This window comes from Typopeltis vanoorti, chromosome 16, assembly GCF_054136105.1.
Source record: "Typopeltis vanoorti isolate ZY-2024b chromosome 16, IOZ_Tvanoo_1.0, whole genome shotgun sequence".
NCBI classification, from domain to species: domain Eukaryota; kingdom Metazoa; phylum Arthropoda; class Arachnida; order Uropygi; family Thelyphonidae; genus Typopeltis; species Typopeltis vanoorti.
The window spans coordinates 74813419-74837329 of NC_143564.1; the positions used below are offsets into that span (position 1 = coordinate 74813419).

Here is a 23911-nt window from a genome sequence, read left to right on the forward strand (position 1 = left end):
CTTCTTTTATGCTGCCTCCACAATGCCCTCTTTCTCTGTATTTCATGCTTAATCTCTTTATTCATCCATCTCACACCTACATTATTTACCTTTCTCTCCCTTGGAATACACTTAGACATTGCATCTACTAGATAGTTTTTGAATATCCCCCAAGCTGCATTGATCTATTTTCCAGCCAACTCCTCATTCCATGCTACACCTGCAAGCTGTCTCCTGAGCTCTTCATAATCACCCCCCCCCCCTTATAGTTCCACATATACCCTTTTCTCATAGAGGTCCTCACACTGCTGGTAACTGCCCAGGTAATCACCTCATTGTCACTCTCACCAATTGGTGGATGATTTGACACCTCATTTATAATTACATCTTCTGATGAGATGACCAAATTCAAGAACCTCAATCCTCGTGTGCCCTCTGTTACATTCTGTCTGAGGTAGTAATCCCTCAAAAACTCAAGAAACTAATTTTCTTTACTTCCAGTTGCTATCTCATCATTCCAGTCTATATTGCCATAATTAAAATCACCCATCATCCTTTTCTTATTTTCTTGGCCAATTTGATTATACATTTCATAGTCACCACCATCCACGTTACCTGGTCTATAACAACATTCCCACCAAGTATTTGATTCCATCCACCTCTATCTCACACCATACCACCTCAAAACCAGTGGCACTATTTCCCTCTTGCATCTCTACTTTGTATGGACATAACTCTTTCTCTATCACCAATAGCACTCCCTCTCTCTCCCTTTTTACTCCTTCTATCCTCACGACATCATATCCTTCCATCTCTATTCCTGTCAGGATGTCGTCCTCATCTAACTATGTTTCATTTATTCCAACAATTTTTGGGTGAACAGACTGAATTAGTGCAACCATTTCATCTGCCTTGTTTCTTACACTTCTGTCATTTGTATATAAACACAACAGCTCATTCCTGGATCTATAGCTAGTTCCACTGATAACATTCATTCGATGTGATCTCTCCATGCTCGACTAGGGCCATTTCTCTTTCTGCTTCTTCAATTTAGAACCCCAGCAGATTCGATTAATAGTCTTTCATATGTGTATTTGCTGCAGTGTAATAAAGTGGCTTTCTTCCAGCATATCCTGTGGTAGGTGTCCAAAACATGGTTAGCAAGTCTTGAATAACTGTATTGGTGGAACCAGATGTAGTCCTCGTGTTCAGATATCTTTATATTGGTTGTCCTTCATGTTTGGCCATAGTAGGACAGTTTGCAATTGCAAGGGACCTGATAGGTCTAGGGCAGTGTTTCTTAACTTGGCAATTTGAATATTTTGGGGGGGGGGGGGATTAGAAAATATGTTGCATTCGTCACCTCATATACTCAACTATTAGCGTTGAGGTGGTGCTGATCCAATAAAATGTTGGGAGACACTGGTCTAGGACCGGGGTCGGCAACCTTTTGAGTCGGAAGAGTCAAAAATTACAATTTACAAAATTTCAAAGTTTTTAAAGAGCCACAAAATTTTAAAAAGTTTTTAAAGAGCCACAAGATCTTATTGTCTTCAAGGCATTTTTGCACGGCATTCGCTATATCTTCCCCTCTAGTTTGTCCCGAGAGCGGTAGCAATCCTAGAAGTTCTTCTTTTGGACCTTGGGAAGACATATACCTGACAAAAAGGGCAACTTGTGCCGTGTCTTTTATGTCGCAAGACTCATCTATAGCAAGTGATAAGGCAGAAGAAGGTTGAATATCTTCCACCTGCAAATATGTTACATTTGAAGACATTTTAGCTATTCTATCTTGTACTGTTTTAGCGGATACGAGAAGCTGGGCATAATGAAATATAATTTATCAAAAAACATTTTACAACGATATTTCCCAATTAAAAATACCTATCTAAATAAAATAAATAATTCTCTAATAATTTAATTATTAAAATAAATAATTTAGACACGAAACACTGTTTGTCTCACTCTCTCACGTACTGATTGGCTATAAGTACATAGTTTCGTCGCATCTGTGGTCGCCTCCCGTGTGCGGTGATCGCCGACTGGCATGAAAGGACGTGTTTATCACGGCGCAGTCTGCACATTTTAGTTGTTTTTTTTTAATTTTAGCAAATATTAGATACTTAGTTTACAAGTAAAGGTGTTATGCCCAGCTATGCCGAAATCAATGAAAATTGCGAAACATATAAACTTCCGAGAGCTTCCGACGGACTGACGACAGTGACGTGCGTGTCACGGGGGAGGGGTGCGGTGAAAAGCGAGTACAAGTGGCTGAGAGATAGAATCAGTGCCTAATCCTCGTTAGTCGATTCAGAACGATTTTTAAATTTTTTTTTTTGATTAAATAAATAATATTTGCATATGGAACTAAAGAGCCGCAGCTTCACATCCAAAGAGCCGCATGTGGCTCGTGAGCCGCAGGTTGCCGACCCCTGGTCTAGGAGGATGTGGCTGCTCTTTGGTGGATCAGATAAGAGATGACAAGTTCTTATGTCATCTGTAACTAGTCATAAGGTCATGTTTCCATGGGACTTCTGTTAATTTTTTGGATGTGCCTCGAATGTATGGATTGGTGATAGATTTTGAGTAGTCTCTGCTTTGAAGGGAGGAGGGTGTGTTCTCCATTTGGAGAACACACCATCTTAACATGTGGAGAACACATGGATAACAGCATGTTCTCCAAATGGAGAACACATCTGTTTGTAGAATTATCCTTGCCAAATGAAATATAGGAATGTATTAATTAAATATTTTTATAATTAATATTCTAGTATTCATTGTCATTTCCATTAAAATTAAAAAACTACTACTGAATAATATCATCTTTACCTTAACAATGTAGGTCAGTTAATTTTATTTACTTAATCTTCTGTCTCTCTCAATCATATGTGAACTTTTACTGATTTTCCTGCTTGTGATAGGAAAAATGAGTTTCTAGAATGAGTAGGAAGAAATTTTACTACCTCCTTCACCTCTTTATTTATTCATCTACTTAATCCTGTTTACTTTGTCTGTCTCTCAACGTGATTAGTTTGTCTGGTTTTGGGAGGACTAAATTCCTTCCTACCCTTCACAAAACCATTTACCTTACCTTTTGAAAAGCTCTTACAAAAATTCCTACCAAAGGATATCATTATTAAAAGCTATTAGAGGTTCTGTTGAATAATTTCTAAAGTAACATTTTTATCAGTAAAGTATTGTTTAGTAATAGCATGCAGTATCAAAAACTTGTGTCGAGTGACATTAATTGTTCAAGATAAGAAAGAAAGCATAGTTTTTTGTTAGTTCTCTTTCAAGATAGCACATTGGATTTCATTATGAACACAGAATCTAAAAATAAAAAGCTACTTCAGGAAGTACAGAAGCTTATCACCTTTGTGGAAAACATTTACCATTTAATGTCCAGAAACAAATTTATATAACAGTGCAGGTGGAATGGTAGCACATGGACTAGTCAACGTCTAAGCTCTTCAGTAGGAGGTTTGTCAAATCTATGACCAGTAAGAGGGCTCGGAATTACATATACAGCTGTATTTCTTGGAATAAAGGGTGGAATGTAGGTAGACATTGTGACGGTCCAAATTGATCTGATGCTTCTGTTTTAGTTTCAACATCTGATCGATATTGTGAATCAGGACCACAAAGTTTCTCCTGATTAAGTGTAATTATCTCAACTCTCTTTGACTCATTTCTTCTCCTCATAAAGAAGAAAGCTAAAAAAATCAGTTGTGATAAATGAGTTATGATCTTTGATGATTGTTGATAAAATTTCAAGAGCATCCAGTATGTTTTGAATAGTTGACTACTACATTATATACCCTGTCACACAAAAAATAGAAGTAGTTAAAAATATATTTTAAATTAGAGGGTCGGATATGTGAAATGGAAATACATTGATAAAGCTCCAGGTATCCTGTAATGATGGACACTTGGAGCAACTCCTCAGGAGAAGTGTAGCAAAAAAATACACTTCTCTTGAGGAATAATATCAGACTAGATCCCCCCCCCCCTTGGTGTATCTGATGAGATTTGCTCCAAATTAAAAGATCGAGGAGTGACAGTCATATCAGTATTTCTCATATGTAATGATAGTATCCTTGTACTGACTAGTAATATCCATTTTATATTTAACATACTGAAATCTTTTATATAAAGAAAGGAAGTTATTTCAACTGCCCTATCAGGCTTTACAAGGGATGTTCAAAAAAGACCAAACTTTTTAAATAGCATGCTTGCCAACTGGCACAGAGAGTGCACTGTGGCTACTGAGCACACCTAGCGGCAGGTTTTGACAACAAATTGCCATTTACCCCATTCTGCTATGAGCATTAGTCGTCGAGTTACATCTGCTGAAGTGAGCTTGGACACAAGCTCTTTGTTGAATTAGTGACAAAATGACAATGAAAGAGTTTGAAGAACAATGTATGTATGTGAAATTTTGCTACAAACTTGGTAAATATTTTACAGAGACATTTCAGTTGCTTAACCGAGCATACAGGCAGGATTGTATAAGCTGAATGCAGTGCTATGAGGGGTATAAGCATTTTAAACAGTGCAGAACATCAGTCGGTGAAGATCCCAGGCCTGGATGACCTTCCACATCAACAGATGACAACCATGTCAAGGGAGTTCGTACTGTGATTCGTAGAAATAGTCATTTAACTGTCTGAGAAGTTGCTGATGAAGTGGGCATCAGGATCTTGCCACCAAATTTTGACCGAAATGCTTCAGATGTGTCGTGTCAGTGCAAAATTCATAGCACATTTGTTGACTAATGATCAGAAAGTATTCCAACAATGGAAGAAACATTGGGAATGGTGTATTGCCAGTAGAGGGGACTACTTTGAATGGGACAGTGCTTAAAATGTTGTAAAATGACCAATAAAGTCTCGAGAACTAGACCAGTTTCTAAAGCCAAATAAATATGAAAAATTTTACAATGTTTTGGCTTTCATCAGAATATTGATGATATCAAGATTTCTGCTGCAGAAACATAAATCTTTCTGTTTCTGCTTGCAGGAACCATTTAAACCCTACTTTAAAGAATTTCACTGTACACAAGGACAGAACTGGAGGTGGTCCTGCTCATAGTTGAATAGCTATCCTAGTGGGCAGTGATATTCCTTTCTATCTTGTCCAACTTAATACTGCTCTGGAAGTAGTATCAATTCACCTAACCATGAGATTTTTTGTTACATTATGTTGAATTTATTTACCACCAGGTGTTGCTTTAAATGAAATCAATCCTGATAAAATTATCTTGCAACTGCCCTGAACCATATTTCTTATGGGCGACTTTAATGGGTACTGTGGGGAAGTGCTTGACAATAATGACCTCTCTCTCTCTCTTTTGAATAATAGACTCAGTATTTTCTTGCACGTTCATATTCTGTAATTGATCTCACAATCTGCTCCCCTGCAATTTTCCTCTGATCAAGTTGGATGTCGTTGACAACATTTACGGAAGCCAGAAGCGATAATTTTCACTTTATTTACACAATTTCTTCTACCCAATCATGTTTTACTACATCGATGTCCATATGGAAAATGAGCCAGGCTAACTGGAAGACTTTTTCCCATCTTTTTAATCCTGATAGTCAGTCAAACACCTATCAGTGAAGCAGTAAAGTATGAAACAGATTGCATTGTCCAAGCAGCAACTGCCTCAGTTGCAAAAACATAATCTCATTCTATAAAACATAATTCTGACACACTACCTTCCACCAAAACCTTGGTGGAAGGTATATACTTGAACAAGTTGCATTGTTGTTGTTCTGGTGAATGTAATGTCATCTTGTGAAAGCCATAGCAGAGAAGTAACAATTGGAAAGACTGCAGCTGGGATTGACATTAAGTTGAACAGGATGCAGTGCAATTTCTATCAATTCCAAAACATTTTCTTTCAAGTTCATATCAGCATTTATATATGCTTTGAGATCTATCCTATCTACTGAGTATGTAGTGGATTGGTCATTGATGTGATCAAAAGAATTAAGAACATGACAAGATAAATCTGAGGAGGCCATTGCTCTACCATTGGAGATAACGCTATGTTCTTTGATATGCAGCTCAGTTGATTTATCAGTTTCTCTGTAATATCGGGAATTGCAGCCACACCAAAGATGGTAAACACATGGATACTTTAAATTGTTATGTTTTGGTTTTATCAGGTGAAGCCAGGATCAAAGCTTTGCTAGGAGGATGAATAAAGTATAGATTTTATAATTCACTCCTTCACTCTTGGAGTGAATCTGGACCATGGCTACAAATCAAGCTCAATCCAACACACACTCAGTAAACTGGGATATATCTGAAATCATATAAAAATGCTATGATGAACTTAAAAGAAAAATCTTGGAATCGACAGAAATTGAGCTGAACCCTGCTCACCTTAATGTCAACCTCAGCTGCAACTTTTCTGATGTTACTCATCTGCTATGCCATTTGCAAGATATTGTTCACGAGAACAACAATGCAGTTCTTCATTCAGTAATTCATTCAAATGTGAACAATCTATTGATAATTTAAAACTATGGTAGATGTATTCGAGTATTGTTTATGTATCTCTGATTTTTTTTCATTTCTATGTAATGCACTTGACAAAATAAATCTTCTAGAATGATGAAACTAGTATTACATTTAAAAATAGTATGTTTCAATAAAGACATATTTATGACTATTAGACATTTTTCAATAAATTAACTTGCATGATTATATAGTTGAATGATACAATAAAAAAAAACTTACTTTGAGATTAATAAGAAATTCAAAGTATGCACTAATAATTCACTAATATGCACTAATAATTCAAAGTATGCACTAATAAACAACTTGCTAAGAAATTATATTCTTGTTTTATCATTTACTAAATATACACAAACAAAATTTACACATGAACTGTCTTCATGATTAGGCTACTTTTTTATATAAAAGATAATGACTTGAGATCAGTTGCATTAGTAATACATAGTGAGAGCATGACAAATTATGCAAAACCTTACTCTCCACACAAAACATATACTTGCTCAAGGAAACCCTCCCCCCCTTTTTTTTTTAATGATGTGTCCTAATAAGTCAATAGGAGTTCCACAAAGTGATTAGAAATGTTTTATCATTTTTGGATAATTTTCTTTTATTAAAAAAACAAAAATATTCTGTTGAAAGTTTTTCCACTTGGTTATACTGTAAATTAAAGATGCCAAAAAATTATATTCTTGGTTAATTCTTTCTCCAAATGTAAGCAAATAATGTTTGCACATGAAGTGTCTTCATGACTAAGCTTCTGCATTACTTCAGCCTTGGTATTTCTTCTGGATCTGGCTTCCACTAATGAGGCCTCAATGAAGATCAAAACTGGTGTGAGTAGTGACCATTCCCATAATGCTTAGTACTCATCTGAAAGGGATACTGAGGATATTAATATGAAGTCATTAGCTTCAGAAATTAAACTTGCCATGAAATTATATTCTTGTTTAATTCTTTATCTAAGTGTAAGCAAAATTTGCACATGAACTATCTTCAAGACTAAATGTGCTTTGCATTATAGGATTTTGTGTTTGTATGTGAGAGAGATAAAGAGAGAGAGATTAGTAGATTTATGCTGTATTTCTGTTGTTTTTACAGAATTTACATTGTTATTGTTTTTTTCTGAATACCACAGAATACCTTTGGGGATGAACTGAAATGTTTGATCATGCATTTCATGGCATGATCAAACTAATATATTCCAACAACAATGAATTCTTCATTGAATGAGGAGTAGCAGACTGTGCTGAAAGTACTCCATGGAGAAGCATAACAACATTATTATTAACATCTGACCTCCATGGAATCAAGACTCATCATTGGAGGTACATGTTACTGCACACAATGCTCATCTAACCATGCCTTAAAATAATTTAATGTGTCTACATTCATAACACACTCAGGCAATGCATTCCACTCTCCATGCAAAGAATCACCTCCTCACTCCTCTGCTCACATCCCTCTTTATACAGTTTCCAGCAATGGCCTCTTGTTCTACCCTCATTCTATGAAACCTCTCATCCATGTCAACTGATAACAAGCTGACTAGCTTGTATGTCTAATATATCCCCCCCCCTCTTCCTCCTATTCACAAGCCTTTGCAATTTACGTTCTTTCAATCTGTCCTCATACTCCACATTCCAAAGACCACTGACAACCTTTGTGAATCTTCCCTGGACCTTTTCTAACATATCCTCGTCACCATGAAAACCTGACAACCAGATCTGTGCACAATAATCCATATGAGACTTGACCAATAGCATCATAACCTCTTTATTTCTGCATCTCCAGATCCTCTGCATCGCCATTATCCAATGTGATGTCTTCACAACTTGTGCAGTGTGGTCCCTGAATTTCCAGTCCTTTTCGACCACCACTCCCAGATCTCTCATTTCCTCTACCTCCTTCAAGTTTCTCGACCAAGTGTATACTTTGCATCCCATCAATTTGCTTACCAAATTTCAAAATCTTAGACTTTGCAACATTGGGCTGACAGTTCCACTGCACATTCATGCAATCTGTTCAAGTCCTCCTGCAGGCCATAATATCTGTTTGACTCTGCATTGCTCTCCCCATAGCCAAGATTTTAAAAAGTACAACCTACACACAGCATTTAAGCCCCACCGCAAACTTACTACCCTTATCCGTTCTAAAAAAGATCAGCTCCCTCCTCTCTCAGTGCCAGGAGTTTATAAAGTAGCCTGTTCCTACAAGCTAGCATACTTTGGACAGACAGGCAGATCAGCAACCATCTGCCTGAAGGAACACAAGTCATACATAGGCAACCACGACTATGGTCAGTCCAGCCTGGCTGACCATGTCTTGGATACAACCCACAGGATCTCATGGGTTGTAAAAAATCACCATGCTCCACCACAGCAAATTCAAAAAAGAGAGGCTATTTTTAGAATCAGCAGCAGCTCTCAGAAATCAACCAAATCTTAATAAATACGGTTGCATTAAGCTTCCCAAGATTTGGGAAACACTTATCATCAGAGATCGCACCTAACATTCCAGGCCATCTACAACCACTATTAGAGGGCGCTCTGCCTAGATAGTCACCATGAAAACCTGACATACTGATAACCATGCTGATAACCACAAAGAATATTGCTGTTATCAACCCATTTCTATATCCTACTTGTCACCAATCTCTAATACTTTCACCACAATCCAGATTGGCATATAATTTGAAGCCACATCCTTATCACCACCTTTATGCAGTGTAACAGCTTTACCTTCTTTCCACTCCCTTGGAAGTTGTGCTGTTGTAAGACTTATTAAACAGGTATGCCAGTGCTACTATAAATTTCCTGGAACATTCTCTTAAGACGTGTGGTGACATGTCATCAAATCCTATCATTATATTGAACTGGTAATTAGTTTACGGAATTAACAACGTATATAAAGTATATTAATTAAAGGTAACTTTAATAAATAACTTCTATATTTCGGCAACGTCATGTTGCCATCTTCAGGAACATAAAGATATGGTATGTGCACGCAGGCACTAACAAAAGCAAATGAGGAAGAAAGCAAGAAACTAATATTGTTCCTAAAGTCCTAATTGTGCCCTCTGGTGGGCTAATTTGGTTGTCTTGGCAGTTGGGCTGAAGTTCTCAAAATGTAAGTCTCCCAAATTTGGGGTAGTTTCATGCACCCAAATTTGTTGAGGTTAGGAACGTTTTTTAGAGCTGATGATGATTCTTTGAATAATCTTTCATATTTAAACTTGCTGCGGTATATTATTTTTTGTTTTCTTCCAACGAATTCTATGGTGGGTATCTAAGGCATGATCTGCCAGCCCAGAGCAGCTGTACTGGAGAAACCAGATGTAGTCGTTTTGTGTTCTGAAATCCTGATATTTGTTGTTCTGCCTGTTTGGCCAAAGTAGGACAGTTTGCAGCTGCAAGGAACCTGGTATACACCAGGTAGGTCTAGGGGAAGTGGTTGGTCTTTGGTAGAGCGGATATATACTAGATGGATAGCTACTAGAATTATCATCATATTGACATCAAGGTTATTTATTTCCTCAAATTCCTCATGCTCGCTCACAGTTTTGCAATTCTCTCCTGTGTCCTCTACACTTAAGATCCTCATGATTCCACGCTGATCAGGATGAAATGCCCTTATAAATTGATCACTGAATACCTCAACAATGTCTTCTGCAGCAGTTACCATTCTACCATTTTCATCCATTAACATCATCTTACCATGATCATTCCTTCTTCTTCTACTTGTCATGCATCTAAAAGCCTTACTCTATTATTAATTTCTTTAGTAAAATTTTTTTTCTAATAAATATTAATATCTGGACAGTTTCAAGAATAGAATCGTGTTTATTTTTTTAAGGCTTTGCATATTTTCAAGCTATTAATTCTTAATAAGTTTAGTTTAATCCTTTATCCAAATGTGTGCAAACAAAGTTTGCACCTGAAAGTATCTTCAGGACTGGGGTAAGGTAGTGCAACACCAGGAAACTCGTTGCAAAGGTGGAGGAAGCTCTCATTACTCTTATCTCAGTATCTCCCATAATGCAAAGCACATCCCCTTGCAGATATGTGTGATGCTATGCATTAAGGCAAGGGCCACTACCCATACTGGTTTCGACCTTTATTGAGGTCTCGTCAGTGGGAGCCAGGCCCAGTAGTGGAGATACAAAGGCAGAAGCAATGAGAGGTCATCCTAACCTATAGGAGTTGCCAAAGGGTGTGCAACCTTATTATTAAATTACTCTGGATTCAGAGAAAGATGTTGAGAGTTTATTTATTTATTTTTTTCTCACTTGGTTAGACTATAATAAGTTTAGTTTAATCCTTTATCCAAGTGTGCACAAACAAAGTTTGCACCTGAAAGTATCTTCAGGACTGGGGTAAGGTAGTGCAACACCAGTCATTGCGAAGGTGGAGGAAGCTCTCATTACTCCTATCTCAGTATCTTCCATAATGCAAAGCACATCTCCTTGCAGATATGTGTGATGCTATGCATTAAGGCAAAGGCCACTACCTGAATCTGGAGTAATTTAATAATAAGGTTGCACACCCTTTGGCAATTCCAGTAGGTTAGGATGACCTCTCATTGCTTCTGCCTTTGTATCTCCACTACTGGGCCTAGCTCCCACTGACGAGACCTCAATAAAGGTCGAAACCAGTATGGGTAGTGGCCCTTGCCTTAATGCATAGCATCACACATATCCGCAAGGAGATGTGCTTTGCATTATGGGAGATACTGAGATAGGAGTAATGAGAGCTTCCTCCACCTTTGCAATGAGTTGCCTGGTGTTGCACTACCTTACCCCAGTCCTGAAGATACTTTCAGGTGCAAACTTTGTTTGTGCACACTTGGATAAAGGATTAAACTAAACTTATTATAGTCTAACCAAGTGAAAAATAAACTCTCAATATTAATTCTTAAGTAATTATTTAAAATTATGTTACACTTAAAGCTGTATTCACTTGAATTAAAGATGCCAAGAAATTATATTCTTGATTTAATCCTTTATCCAAGTGTAAGCAAACAGAGTTTGTGTGTGAAGTATTTTCAGCACAGGGCAATTTGTATATAGAGGCTAATGACTTCACATCACTTGCTTAGTATCCCATAATGTAACACGTAGATCCTCACAGACATGTATGATGCTATGCATTATGGGAAGGTTCACTACCCAGATCGATTTTGACTTTTTTGAAGTCTCTTCAGTGGGAATCAGACCCATAGATGACACCAAAGTTGAAGTAATGCAGAAGTCATATTTTCATATACGAGTATAATACGAGCCAAAAGGTGTCACATCTTATTATTAAAATTCTCTGTATTAGAGATAGTTGTTGGAAGTTTTTCCACTTGGTTATGCTATAAATTAAAGATGCCAAGAAATTATATTCTTGGTTTAATCATTTATCCAAATGTAAGCAAACAAAGTTTTCACCTGAAGTATTTTCAGAACAGAGCAACTCGTATATAGAGGCTAATAACTTCACATTACTTGCCTTCCCATGATTATTCTTACATGTCTGTAAGAATATGTGCTTTGCATTATGGGATACTAAAGCAAGTGATGTGAAGTAATTAGTCTCTATAACGAGTTGCCCTGTCCTGAAAATACTTAAGGTGCAAACTTTGTTTGCTTACATTTGAATAAAGGATTAAACTAAGAATATAATTTCATGGCATCTTTAATTTATAGTATAACTAAGTTTAATAACTTCCAACGTATACACCCTCTGTCCAAAAAGAAACCGAACGTTTTGAAAACAGAAGAAACTAGTGGCACCACTTGTTGTATCTTTTTGTTGTCGAAAGTGGCAACCTTCATTAGTATTGTGTCAACTGTTTATGACATTTGTTTCATTAGAAGCCAAATTATAGTGCCAGGAGTTACAGTGTGTTTTGACAAATGGTCGGAAAATGAGTTTCAAACAGAGAGCTGTGATTGACTTTTGTGTTAAACTTGGTAAAAGTTTTACTGAAATGCATCAAATGCTTCAAAAAGCATACGGTGATGAATGCTTATCCCATACTGAAGTTTACAAGTGGTTTAAGCGATTTCAAAGTGGTCATGAGATGCTTGAGGACGACGAAAATCCAGGCCATCCGAAAACTGGACTGAGTGAAGTTAACATCCAAAAAGTGAATGATTTCATCAAAGAAAACCCGAAATCTTCCATGAGATTGATTGAAGATGAATTGGGAATTCCAAAATCAACTGTGCACAACATTTTGACCGAGAGGTTGGGCCTTCGTAAATTGAATTCGCAATTTGTTCCCCACAAGTTGACCGACAACCAAAAAATGTATCGAATTGAACACTGCAAGGACCTCATTAAAACCACTCGTGAGGACTCAGACTTCCTTGCAACAATCATTACTGGTGACAAAATGTGGCGTTTTGAGTATGAGCCTGAAACAAAGTGCCAGTGCTGAGTGGAGACCACCAGAAGAGGGGCATCTGAAAAAAAGTTGCTTGGAGATGTCAAAAGTAAAGAAAATGCTGATTTGTTTCTATGATTCCAATGGCATTATCCACAAAGAATTTGTTTCGCTTGGCCAAATGGTCAATTGTGAGTTTTATCTCGAAGTTTTGAAGCGATTGGTAGCGAGAATTCGTCGTGTATGGCATGAATATCATGCCAACCGACCGTTCATCAAAACATGCTGTCACTCTTGGCACTATAACTCGGCTTCTAATGAAACAAATGTTATAAACAGTTGACACAACACTAATGAAGGTTGCAGCTTTCGACAACAAAAAGATACAACAGGTGGTACCACTAGTTTCTTCTATTTTCAAAAAGTTCAGGTTTTTTTTGGAAAGAGGGTGTATTCACTTGAGAAAGCAGTTTTCAGTAATATTAAAAGTGAATAATCCTGAAACACCAAAATTTGATCACACACGTTTTTTAATACACTAATTCATATGGTATCTGATTGCATACATTTTCCAAATCATACACAGACAGATCTCTTCCACTTGATAACAACAGTCAGTAGTTTTAGCATTTCATCAGCCTTTCCTGCTATATCTTGCACTTATAGACCAGTTTATAAGTGCAAACTGGAAAATGTAGCCAGTATTGTGTGATTTATATTGCAATGCTCAATGCAATAAGTTTAATTGTTACATAAAATCTTTAATCTGTATTAAATTTCAAGTTTAATGCAAATATATATTTATTATGATTTTTAAGGTTTGGACTACAAAGCTCTGACTAAGCCTGGATCAGCACCACTGGAAATCCTTCATTCCTTAGTAAATGAAGGGAATGTTCATGTATTTGCAAAATTAGCTCCAAAAATTTCTGATCAGGTAAATAAAATAATAAGTTATGTTGCTCCCACCCAAGAAAGGTTATTTGCAAACCAAATGGGTGGGTTAAGGATTTTTTCTATTTTCATTCATTTTATATATCTATATATATTTTTTTTTTAATTTATTTTTTACATAGCCTGGATACTGCTCTAAAGATCAAACATGGAACTTTTTTCAAGCCACTTCAGGCCTCCAGTTAGCAGGACAATGGGCTCATGCTGGATGATGAAATTCATCTTCTGCCTAAAGATAATCACAACATCCATGCCCACAGTGGGATTCAAACCTGCAGCTTATTGATTGGAGAGCAGGTATGCTGGCCAGCTAGGCTGGCTAAATCAAAATATAATGCTTCCTCAATTTTCCGATATGTTTAGGGAATCAGTTTTCTATCAGATAATTGAGGATACAAAAGGTACAGCTACATGATGCTGTAGCAGAAGTCATGTGGCTCGCTAAGCCATTCAGGGGTTTATGACATACGGTTTGGTTATTTTAAGGTTAGATAATTAAAAAATCACTGTAGTTCATTGTAATTTCTTTTTACAGTATACTAATTGAAATACAGGTAACCCTTGTATAATGCAGATGTTAGGTTCCACAAAAATGCGTGCTATGTGAGACTCAGATCACATAGAAAAAGTAGGGTTAGGTTCTGAAATGTTTTTTTTTTAAGATTATATAAACAATGACATATCCAACAAAAAAAATTTTTATTTAATTCAGGTAATTCATCTAAGTTAAGAAAACAAATAAACTATGAAACAAATGCGTAGTGTAAAATTATAAAAAATTATAAATTATACGCAAACTTAATTGCACATGATGCATAAATGTTTTAAGCAAAATAAAGTGTATATTTTAATCGCCATCACTCTCTTCAAAACTAACATTTTGTAGATGTTCTTTATTTATGAGTGGCCAGATGTTGTCATCACTTGAAATCTCTTGGACATCATTAGTATAATTCTCGTTGCATACTTCGGCTGGTTTAGTTATCAAGAAGTCAGTAATAAAACCTTACTTACCACTATGCTGCAATTTTTAATTAAGTTCATAATATGGAGCTAAACAAATATCCAGTTGTCTTGTGAATTTTCTGGAATGCTGTATTGAGACTTCATTATCCATAAAATAACTTTCTTACTAAGTCCAATCCTTCTGCTAATTTCTTTAAACTGAATTTTTTTAATGGATTCATCATAATCAGAATCTTCGGCAGAACTTTACCCGCCATTTGGTTCGATATCATCTATTAATTTTACCAGTTCCTCTTCATTTAAATCTATTTCCTCATGAATTAATTCACTAATTTCATTTTCAACCATATCGCAAAAGCACTCTAATTGGTCATTACTATAATTTTTTTTTTACATAAAAAAAAAGCATTACATATTGTATGTGACTCTCCAAAAAATAAAGTGTTCAGCTTGAGATTAACACACTTATGATTTTTAATGCACTTTCCTGGCAGAAAACGAAGACAATTTTCAACAATAAATACTTTATATGGTAAACAATTGACGTACATGCGTGCTAAAGAGCATTTCCCCTAATATAAATTTGCTACTTATAACTACATGCACGATACAGGCATGTATCGTGCATATAGTTAAATTTAACAAAGATAAAATTTGATTTTTAAGTCGCGTGTTAAAAAAATATGAAAAGATAAAGGGTGTTTGTAGATCGTCATATATCGAAACTGCATTCAACAAGGGTTACTACAATTTGTAGACCACATTGTATAAGTACCACATTATATGAGGGTTACCTGTACTAGCACTAAACATTAGAGTAATGAAAACCTAGATTGGCATATCATGTTTGAAGCTAGACAAAGTGTAATGTAATAAGTAGGAAAAAAAAAGCTGAAAAAATGATAGAAAAACATATTACTGAAACAAAAAAGTAAAATGAAAACAGGAAAGAGACTAGTAAATGATGCAAGTATGTAACTGGAATAAGTCAGAGAAAGTGATAGTAATTACATTTTTTGTCCATGAACTTTTTAAGATTTCTAAAATTACTTTTGTCTGGAAAACTGAAATTTTATTTTATTTTATAAACCTACTACATGGATTGTACTTGAGTAAATCACTTAGTCACTCATAGAACACTGGCCCCTTTAATTACTTATACATAAATGCATCTCATATCTCTCCTTGAATACATTGACAGAAGATGGCTGCAACATCTTGTAATAGCTTGTTCCCCACATACACCACACACATATATATGTATGCCATGAAAAGAACCTGGATCTCTGTTCAAAAAAGGAACATGAGTCAATATACAGCTAAATCAATATAGATAACATACATGAAAATTAATAATTTATTTTAGTATGAAATTTCCTTCTATGTTTCATTGGCATCTTTAGTCTAAAACTGGAACAGAATAAGATACAAACATAACATGAAAAATGAAGAATTTTATATGCAACACTAAAGCTTTTTGTAAGATAACAACACTCAATTATTTCCTTAAAAAATAAATAATGTGAAACTATATAAACTTTGATATATGACCACATTGGAGGGTACTGTTTCCTATAAGGGAGGTTAATAATCCAATTTTATACTGAAGATGCCTATGAGACATGGACAAGATTTTTATAGCAATAAATGATTAATTTTCATGGACTTCATGTGCCTCCGATCTGCTTATAGTTGGAGAGCAGATATTCTATTCATTACAGACTAAGTACAGTAAATATAAAATGGATTGATGTTGAAATTAAGCATTTGATCTGGAAGAAGCAGAAAGCATCATGGAAGCAGTATAAGGTGGGAAGTAATAATCAGTCATTGGGAAGTATAAAGAGTAAGTTCAGAATGTAACACAGTTGGTGAGGAAAACATAAGTATAGAGCAGACTATAGCATTACTATAGTCTTGAGATCTTGTTTAGTTTTAGTGTAGCCAAATGAATAGAACGTGGATTTCAATCTAATGGTGGTGGACAGTTTCTGTTGCCTGATTTGAGTCCATTATCTTCCTTACTGGAAGCTTGAAATGACTTGAAAAAGTAATGTGTCAGGTCTCTAAAAAGGATTCTGAGATCACAGTAAATATAAATATACTAAATATAAATAGGTTTACAACTTTTCATAGATGGATTCACATAAAAAATATAATAAAATAAAATATAGCATTATACATCTGTGCAAGGAGATGTGCTTTGCATTATGGGAGATACTAAGACAAGGACTGATGAGAGCTTGGTCCACCTTTACCACGAGTTGCCTCAGTCCTGAAGATACTTCAGACGCAGACTTTGTTTGCTTACACTTGGATAAAGGATTAAACTAAATTTATTATAGTCTAACCAAGTGGGAAAAAACTTCCAGTAATAAAATAAAAAGGCTGCAAAAAATCCCACAGTATTCTTTTGATATGTGGCAAGATCATAAGAGAATGATGTTGGTTAATGGAAATGGCAGACAGATAGCTGCTGTGTCGGGAGGTATTTAATGAACAATTAATCAAGGTATTTCATAAGTGGGATATAATACATAGTTTGAGCAATAAAAACAACTGTTTTTGAAGCGGTACTAATCTTCTCATGTCATTTCATGATAAACTGTAAGTCATACATAGATTTTAGAAGCTAATTACTGCCTATCACATAATTAACAACTTTCTAAACCTGTCACTCACTGTTGCAAAAGAACTTGAAAATGTGATCATGTATATTCTGGATGCACAACAGTATAAAACTCAGAAAATTTCCTGTTATAAAATAACTAAATGCTAATGGGTTGTGAATTCAGATAGTGAAGATAATCTTCAAAAGAATACCTGTTATACCATGTAGAGAAATGCTAAAATCTCTTCCTTTCTTGAGGACTAATTATCTTAATTTTATGGATTCTGATTGACTATTCTTAGAGCTCTTTGAATTTCTTTAATCAAGAAATTTTACTTAGCTTGATCTGATGAATGCTGGTTCATAGTGACTGAGGATTAACTTTTTTTTAATTCTATTTCTTAATATATAGAAAGGTGGTTTCCTGCAACCAAGTAGCATATACTGTCAGTGGCTAAAGAAGTTTTTCTTTGAAGGAAGCGGAACAAAAAGGAAAGAACCTCAGACTAATGTATAATTATTCCTTGTGTTGTTCTTATTATCTTTATTGGTTATTAAGAAACTTGACTTTTCATAAAGTATATTAATGAAATATTTTAAACTTTTTTGCAACAATTAGTATGAATTGTTATTTATGTTGAGCACATTTTATGAAAATTATGGATACAACTACTGTGTTAGAGTAAAACTTTAGTTTAATATAAACCAAAATATACACTCGACATTTCGACCTTCACGTTAAGGTCATCTTCTGGAGTAGTGGTATATATACAAAGAAACAAGCTGCACTACAATCTATATGTCATGCTAAAGTTACTGATCAATCGTTAAAACTATTTGCCTGACCTCTGGTGTTAAAAAACAAAACCTTACTACATCAAAGCTAGAGTCCTGTTATCTATTAGGTTACAAAGTTAACTTAAGCTGGAGAGTAACGTATTCATATAGAAAAATAATAAATAAATAAAAATAAAATATACCCATATAAGTATACATATAAATTGCAACAACTGGTATGGACAGTGGCCAATAAAAGATGAAAAATTGCTTATAGTCCTAAAATAAGAGTTTGTTGGAAACTAAGTGGGCTTAAATGTGTGGCATCCAAATGCTTAGGATTTTTAAGCCACCATTATTATTAAGATTATGGTGGTTGATCAAAATTTCACAGGCTTCTTTAAATTTCTGTTCATATCAAGTTTTTGTGCGATGTAAAGAACAAGCACTTTTCTAATCACGACACATTAAATATCTTAATAATAATGGGTGGCTTAAAAATCCAAAGAATTTGGATGGCACACTTTCAGCCCACTTAGTTTCCAACAAACCCTTACTTTAGGACTATAAGCAATTTTTCATCTTTTATTGACCACTGTCCATACCATTTGTTGCAATTTATATGTATACTTATATGGTTAATTTTATTTTTATTTATTTATTATTTTTCTATATGGATATGTTACTCTCTAGCTTAAGTTAACTTTGTAACCTAATAGATAACAAGACTCTAGCTTTGATGTAGTAAGTTTTTTTTTTAACACCAGAGATCACGCAAATAGTTTTAATGATTGATCAATAACTTTAGCATGCCATGTTGATGTGCAGCTTGTTTCTTTCTATATATACATACATGTACTCCAGAAGATGAACTTAATGTGAAGGTCGAAATGTCGTGTGTATATTTTGGTTTATATTAAACTAAAGTTTTACTCTAATACGGTAGTTGTATCCATTATTTTCATAAAATGTATTCTCACTGTGTAAGCATGAAGGAAAGGATTATTTATGTTGAGCATGAAGAATAAATAGGTGACATTTCTTTTGTAATTTAAAGAAAGTAATTTTTTTTATCAGAATTTCACCAATAAAATGTTTTCAACCTTATACTGATGGAATCCACATTTAAAAAAAAAAAGAGAGAGAGAGATAGAGAGATGAGCTTTCATATCATGAGGATTGTAAAGGAATTTTTCTGCTATATATTCATTCTTTTAATATCATTTCGTGTGTGTGTGTTGTACTTCATAAACTTTCCCTTAAGAAGTGCATGGCAAGGTCTGAAACTGAAAGACACACTCCATCTATACTTGTAAACTGGTATATTTTAAGAAAGAAATTTAGTGAAAGCAAGTTTTGCTGCCATGCAGTAAAACTGCTCTTTATTAATTATAACTGTAGCTAATAAAGAGAAGAAAATCATAAAATGCATACTAAAAGTCTGTTCATTTCTAAGACAACTCAATATTCCTTGTTTCTGACTAGGATGTCAGGGGGGAATATTGACTTGCTAAAATGTTGTTAAATTTGCAGCTTTATTTAAAAAGCTAGGAAAATACAGTCATCCCTCGACTTACGTCCATTCAAGTTACGTCCTTTCAAAGATATGTCCATGATCCCATAAGGGAATAAATAACATTTTCAGCTATACTTTCGAACAAGATGCAAGCGAGTGTAATGCATTACACTCACTTGCATAACGCATTATACTCGCAATTGATTTTGTGTTTGAGAAAGAGGTTATTTGTGTATTTATCATTAAATATTTTGCAATGTTTTGTGCAACGTGGCCCCCTACGTGCCCAATCAAAAAACCTAGTGAAGAATCACAGAAAAAGAGGTGAGCAATTGATCTTGAAACAAAGTTGCAAGTTATAAAGCAACACGAACCTGGTAAGCCCATCAATGTGATCGCAGATGACTTCGGATAGTCTCATTCTACAGTGATGACCATTTTGAAAAATAAGGATAAAATCGTAGAGGCAGAGAATGGATCTGCTTCCATTAAATCAACGATAGCGACTAAGCAACAACGAGGTCCTATCGGTGATATGGAAAATCTACTTGCATCATGGATAGAGGACCTGAATCAAAAGCACATGCCCCTTAGCACTGTGACCATAACCGCTAAGACACTAAGTCTCTTCAACATGATGAAGGAGAAAGCAAAACCCAATTTTGATTACGAATTCAGCTCTTCTTCTGGTTGGTTCATGAGATTCAAGCAGTGTTTTGTGCTGCATAATATGAAAATGTATGGGAATCTGCAAGTGCTGAGAAGGCTCCCAAGGAGTTTGTGGAAAAATTGGATTCAATTATTACTGAGGAAAATTATTTGCCACTGCAAATATTTAATATGGATGAGGCGTCCTTGTTTCGGAAAAAAATGCCTGAGCGGACATTCATCCACAAAAAAGCTAAAATGTATACCTAGTTTCAAAGCTCTTAAAGACTGTGTTATGATTCTGTTAGGGGATAATGTGGCTGGATATAAACTGAAACCATTTGTGATAAGGCACAGATGTCTTATCAGACATCATCAATGGCACAGTTAGAATCCACGAATCTTCAAAAACATTAGGAAGCATACTCCCAGTTTATTATCGGAGCAATAAGAAGTCGTGGATGACTCAAAAATTGTTTGAGGATGTCTTAATCAACTGTTATGAGAGTGAAATAAAAAGTTATTGCATGAAAGAAAATGCAGAATTTAAAATTTTATTAATTCTAGATAATGCTTCAGGTCATCCGTCTTATAGTGGTGATCTTCACCAAGTTCAAGGTCATGGTGCCTCCCACAAAACACCACTTCATTGATCCAAATGATGGATCAGGGAGTTCTTGTAATGTTTAAGGCTTATTATCTACGGAGAACTTTTTCACAAGCCATTTCTGCTACTGAAGGAAATGGCCAGACTCTCATACAATTCTGGAAAACATTCAATATTTATTATGCTATTAAAAATATTGCTGTGGCTTGGGACAAAATGACCTCTCAATTACATATGGATAACTTATGGAAAAAGACATTAAAAAGGTTTGTGCATGATTTTGGAAGTTTGTAATAGTGGGTCTAGCAAACAATCTGAATCTCAAAGTTGATGACGACAGAATTCAAGTCATAGAAAGTTTCCCTGAAGAGTTAGCCAACGAAAAATTGATCAAACTGGAGGAACAAGTGTTGCAGAAGAGGAAAAAACGAGAAAAGGAAGAGGGGCAAAGCACGTTGGATATTTTCATCAAAAAAACAAAGGTTACACCATAAGAGCCACAGCCTGATCGTTCATCACACGGGGAAGGTAATGAAGATGTGATTGTGGAAGAAGATTTGGGTGATTAGTCTCCTGTTTTCCATGGCAGTAATGCACAGTACAGTTTTATAATAAGGTTTAAAAATTAAAATGACAGTATACTTATTATGGTTAAGTCCCTAACCTCTATAACTCTGTTGATTTAATCTATCGACTTACATCCTGCTGGATGGAATGGAACCCAGACGTAAGTCGAGGGATGACTGTACTTAAATTGTAATTTAAGTAAAATCAGTGTGTTTAACTTAAATTGGAAGTGATATTGGTACTGGAGTTGTCTCCCAAGGAGAGTTATGGGGGTTGCCTGCTTTAATGGTAAAAATAAAGTTTTTCTCTGCCTGATTAACAAACCAATGGCTTAATTCAGTTTGCTAAAAGAGAACTATTTCAGTAATGGATGTAATAACACATTACCAGTTAACAAAAGATTCTCCCCATTCTCTCTCTCTCTCTCTTGTGTGAGATGTAACCTTTTCGCATGGTATTATAGGCCAAGATAGCCCTGGATATGCATTTGAGTAAATGAAATATATATAAAAAATTTATCATATAACATTTAAGAGTAAGGTTTTATATGTGTTATTAGTTTTCAATACATATTAAATTATTCAATGGAATAATTTAATCCTTGGTTTTATTTATCATAAAATTTTCACTCTAGTAGTGAGAGCACTTCACTCTATCAGCAATATAGTGAAGCATGTAACAGAATATATTATATCACCAGCTATATCCAATTGTAAAACTCAGTTCTCACATTTTCCTAAGCCATGGTGGAATCATTATTTCACCATGGCTTATGAAATACCCCAAGTCCTTAAGAAAGTTTGGGGTATTTTCTGCAGGTACCTGCAGAAACAAAAATAAATTTAATTGCTTTCAAATGTTCACAGGCTTGAGCTAGATACATCCACCACCAGAACCAGAAGGAATCCTGGTTCAAATTTATTTCTATATGAGGATCCACCAACAGCAAAGAAGTGTGAGGAAAAAAATCCAGAAAATGAAGGGCAGATATACTATCTACTGGCTCTCTATCCTTGGGCACAATGACTACACAGTTGCTGATCCAGCAGTGATTTCTGACACACTTGGGGAGACTTTTGCGAAAACATCAGCAATATCTTCTTATCCTCCTGAGTTCCTTGCCCAAAAAAGCAAAGCCTCAAAACAACACATTCAGTTTTCTTTCAACACCACAGGAGAATACAATAGGCCATTTACCAAAGTAGAACTGCAAGCTGCTTGGCTTAAATGTCATCCGACTGCTGTTGGACCTAATAATATCCATTATGCAATGATAAAATATCTGTCAATAATGGCTGTTGATCCTTTATAACAATGGGGAACCTAAATGGGTGCAATACTCTGTAAGTATTGCACCCACAAACATCAAAGGAAGAGTTGTTGATCTTATATCTGACAACAACAGTTTCTTCCTCTTAAAGAAAATTTTAAGGAAGCAATGCCACCTTCTATATGCCTATCCATCACTGCTGTCATCATCTCAACTATTTGTTCACCCTCCTATTTCTCACTGATTAAGTGGGAAATTGATGACAACCTATTTGGGAGCAATTCCTTTCCCACGAAGTCTACTTTTCTGCATGGGTAGCCATGTATTACATCAGGGGATATCAAGATGGAAAGCCAGCTGACTGCCCCACTTTTTCCTCATTAGTAAAATTTGATTCTGTGGTGGTTAGCTAATATCCTATCACTAATGCAGTGAATCATGTGGCAGAGTATATTTTTGGAGCTGGCAGAACTGCAATTCCTAAAACATTCAGTGAGTTACCACGTTTTCCTAAGCCATAGTGGAATGATAATTGCATAGCAGCCTGAGAAACCTAGAACAAAGCTTCAGGTTTTTTCTTCAGATACCCACAAAAACAAACCTAATTACTTTCAAATACCTACATCCTTTGTCAATACAGCCAGAAGGAATCCTGGATCCAATATATATCCACTATAACAACATTCACTAATAGCAAATAAGTATTGGAAAAAATCTAGAAAATGTAAGGTAGATATACCACCCACCAGTTTTTCATCCTAGAACATAATGTTTACTCACTTGCCAACAGCCTAGGAGAGAGTTTTGCTGAAACTTTAGCAAAAGATAAGAGAAACATCTTATCTCCCCACCCACCGAGTTCCTCCCAAAAATGAAGCAGAAAAACAACAAATTCTCTTTTCTTCAGACGATACCAAAGGATACAACAGGCCATTCACTGAAGAAGAAATGAAACCTGCTTTGCTTAACTGCCATCCAACTGCTGTTGGACCTAGTAATATCCATTATGCAATGGTAAAACATCTGCCAATATTGGCTGTTGCTCCTTTATAACAGAATTTTCTGTTAGGCCATAATTCCAGATACCTGGCAATAGGTGATTCTAATTGTGTTTCCTAAGCT

The 23911-nt window shown here is 35.4% G+C and overlaps 1 protein-coding gene across 1 annotated transcript in view; it reads left to right on the top strand.

The window, feature by feature from the left end:
- Positions 1-23911, top strand: part of LOC150098133 (NBAS subunit of NRZ tethering complex-like) — a 1063858-nt gene that overhangs the window by 848590 nt on the left and 191357 nt on the right. Inside the window, exons 46-47 of the mRNA XM_090406267.1 lie at positions 13692-13810; positions 17817-17915. Coding sequence (XP_090262393.1) covers positions 13692-13810; positions 17817-17915 — 218 coding nt within the window. The remainder of the gene's footprint in view (positions 1-13691; positions 13811-17816; positions 17916-23911) is intronic.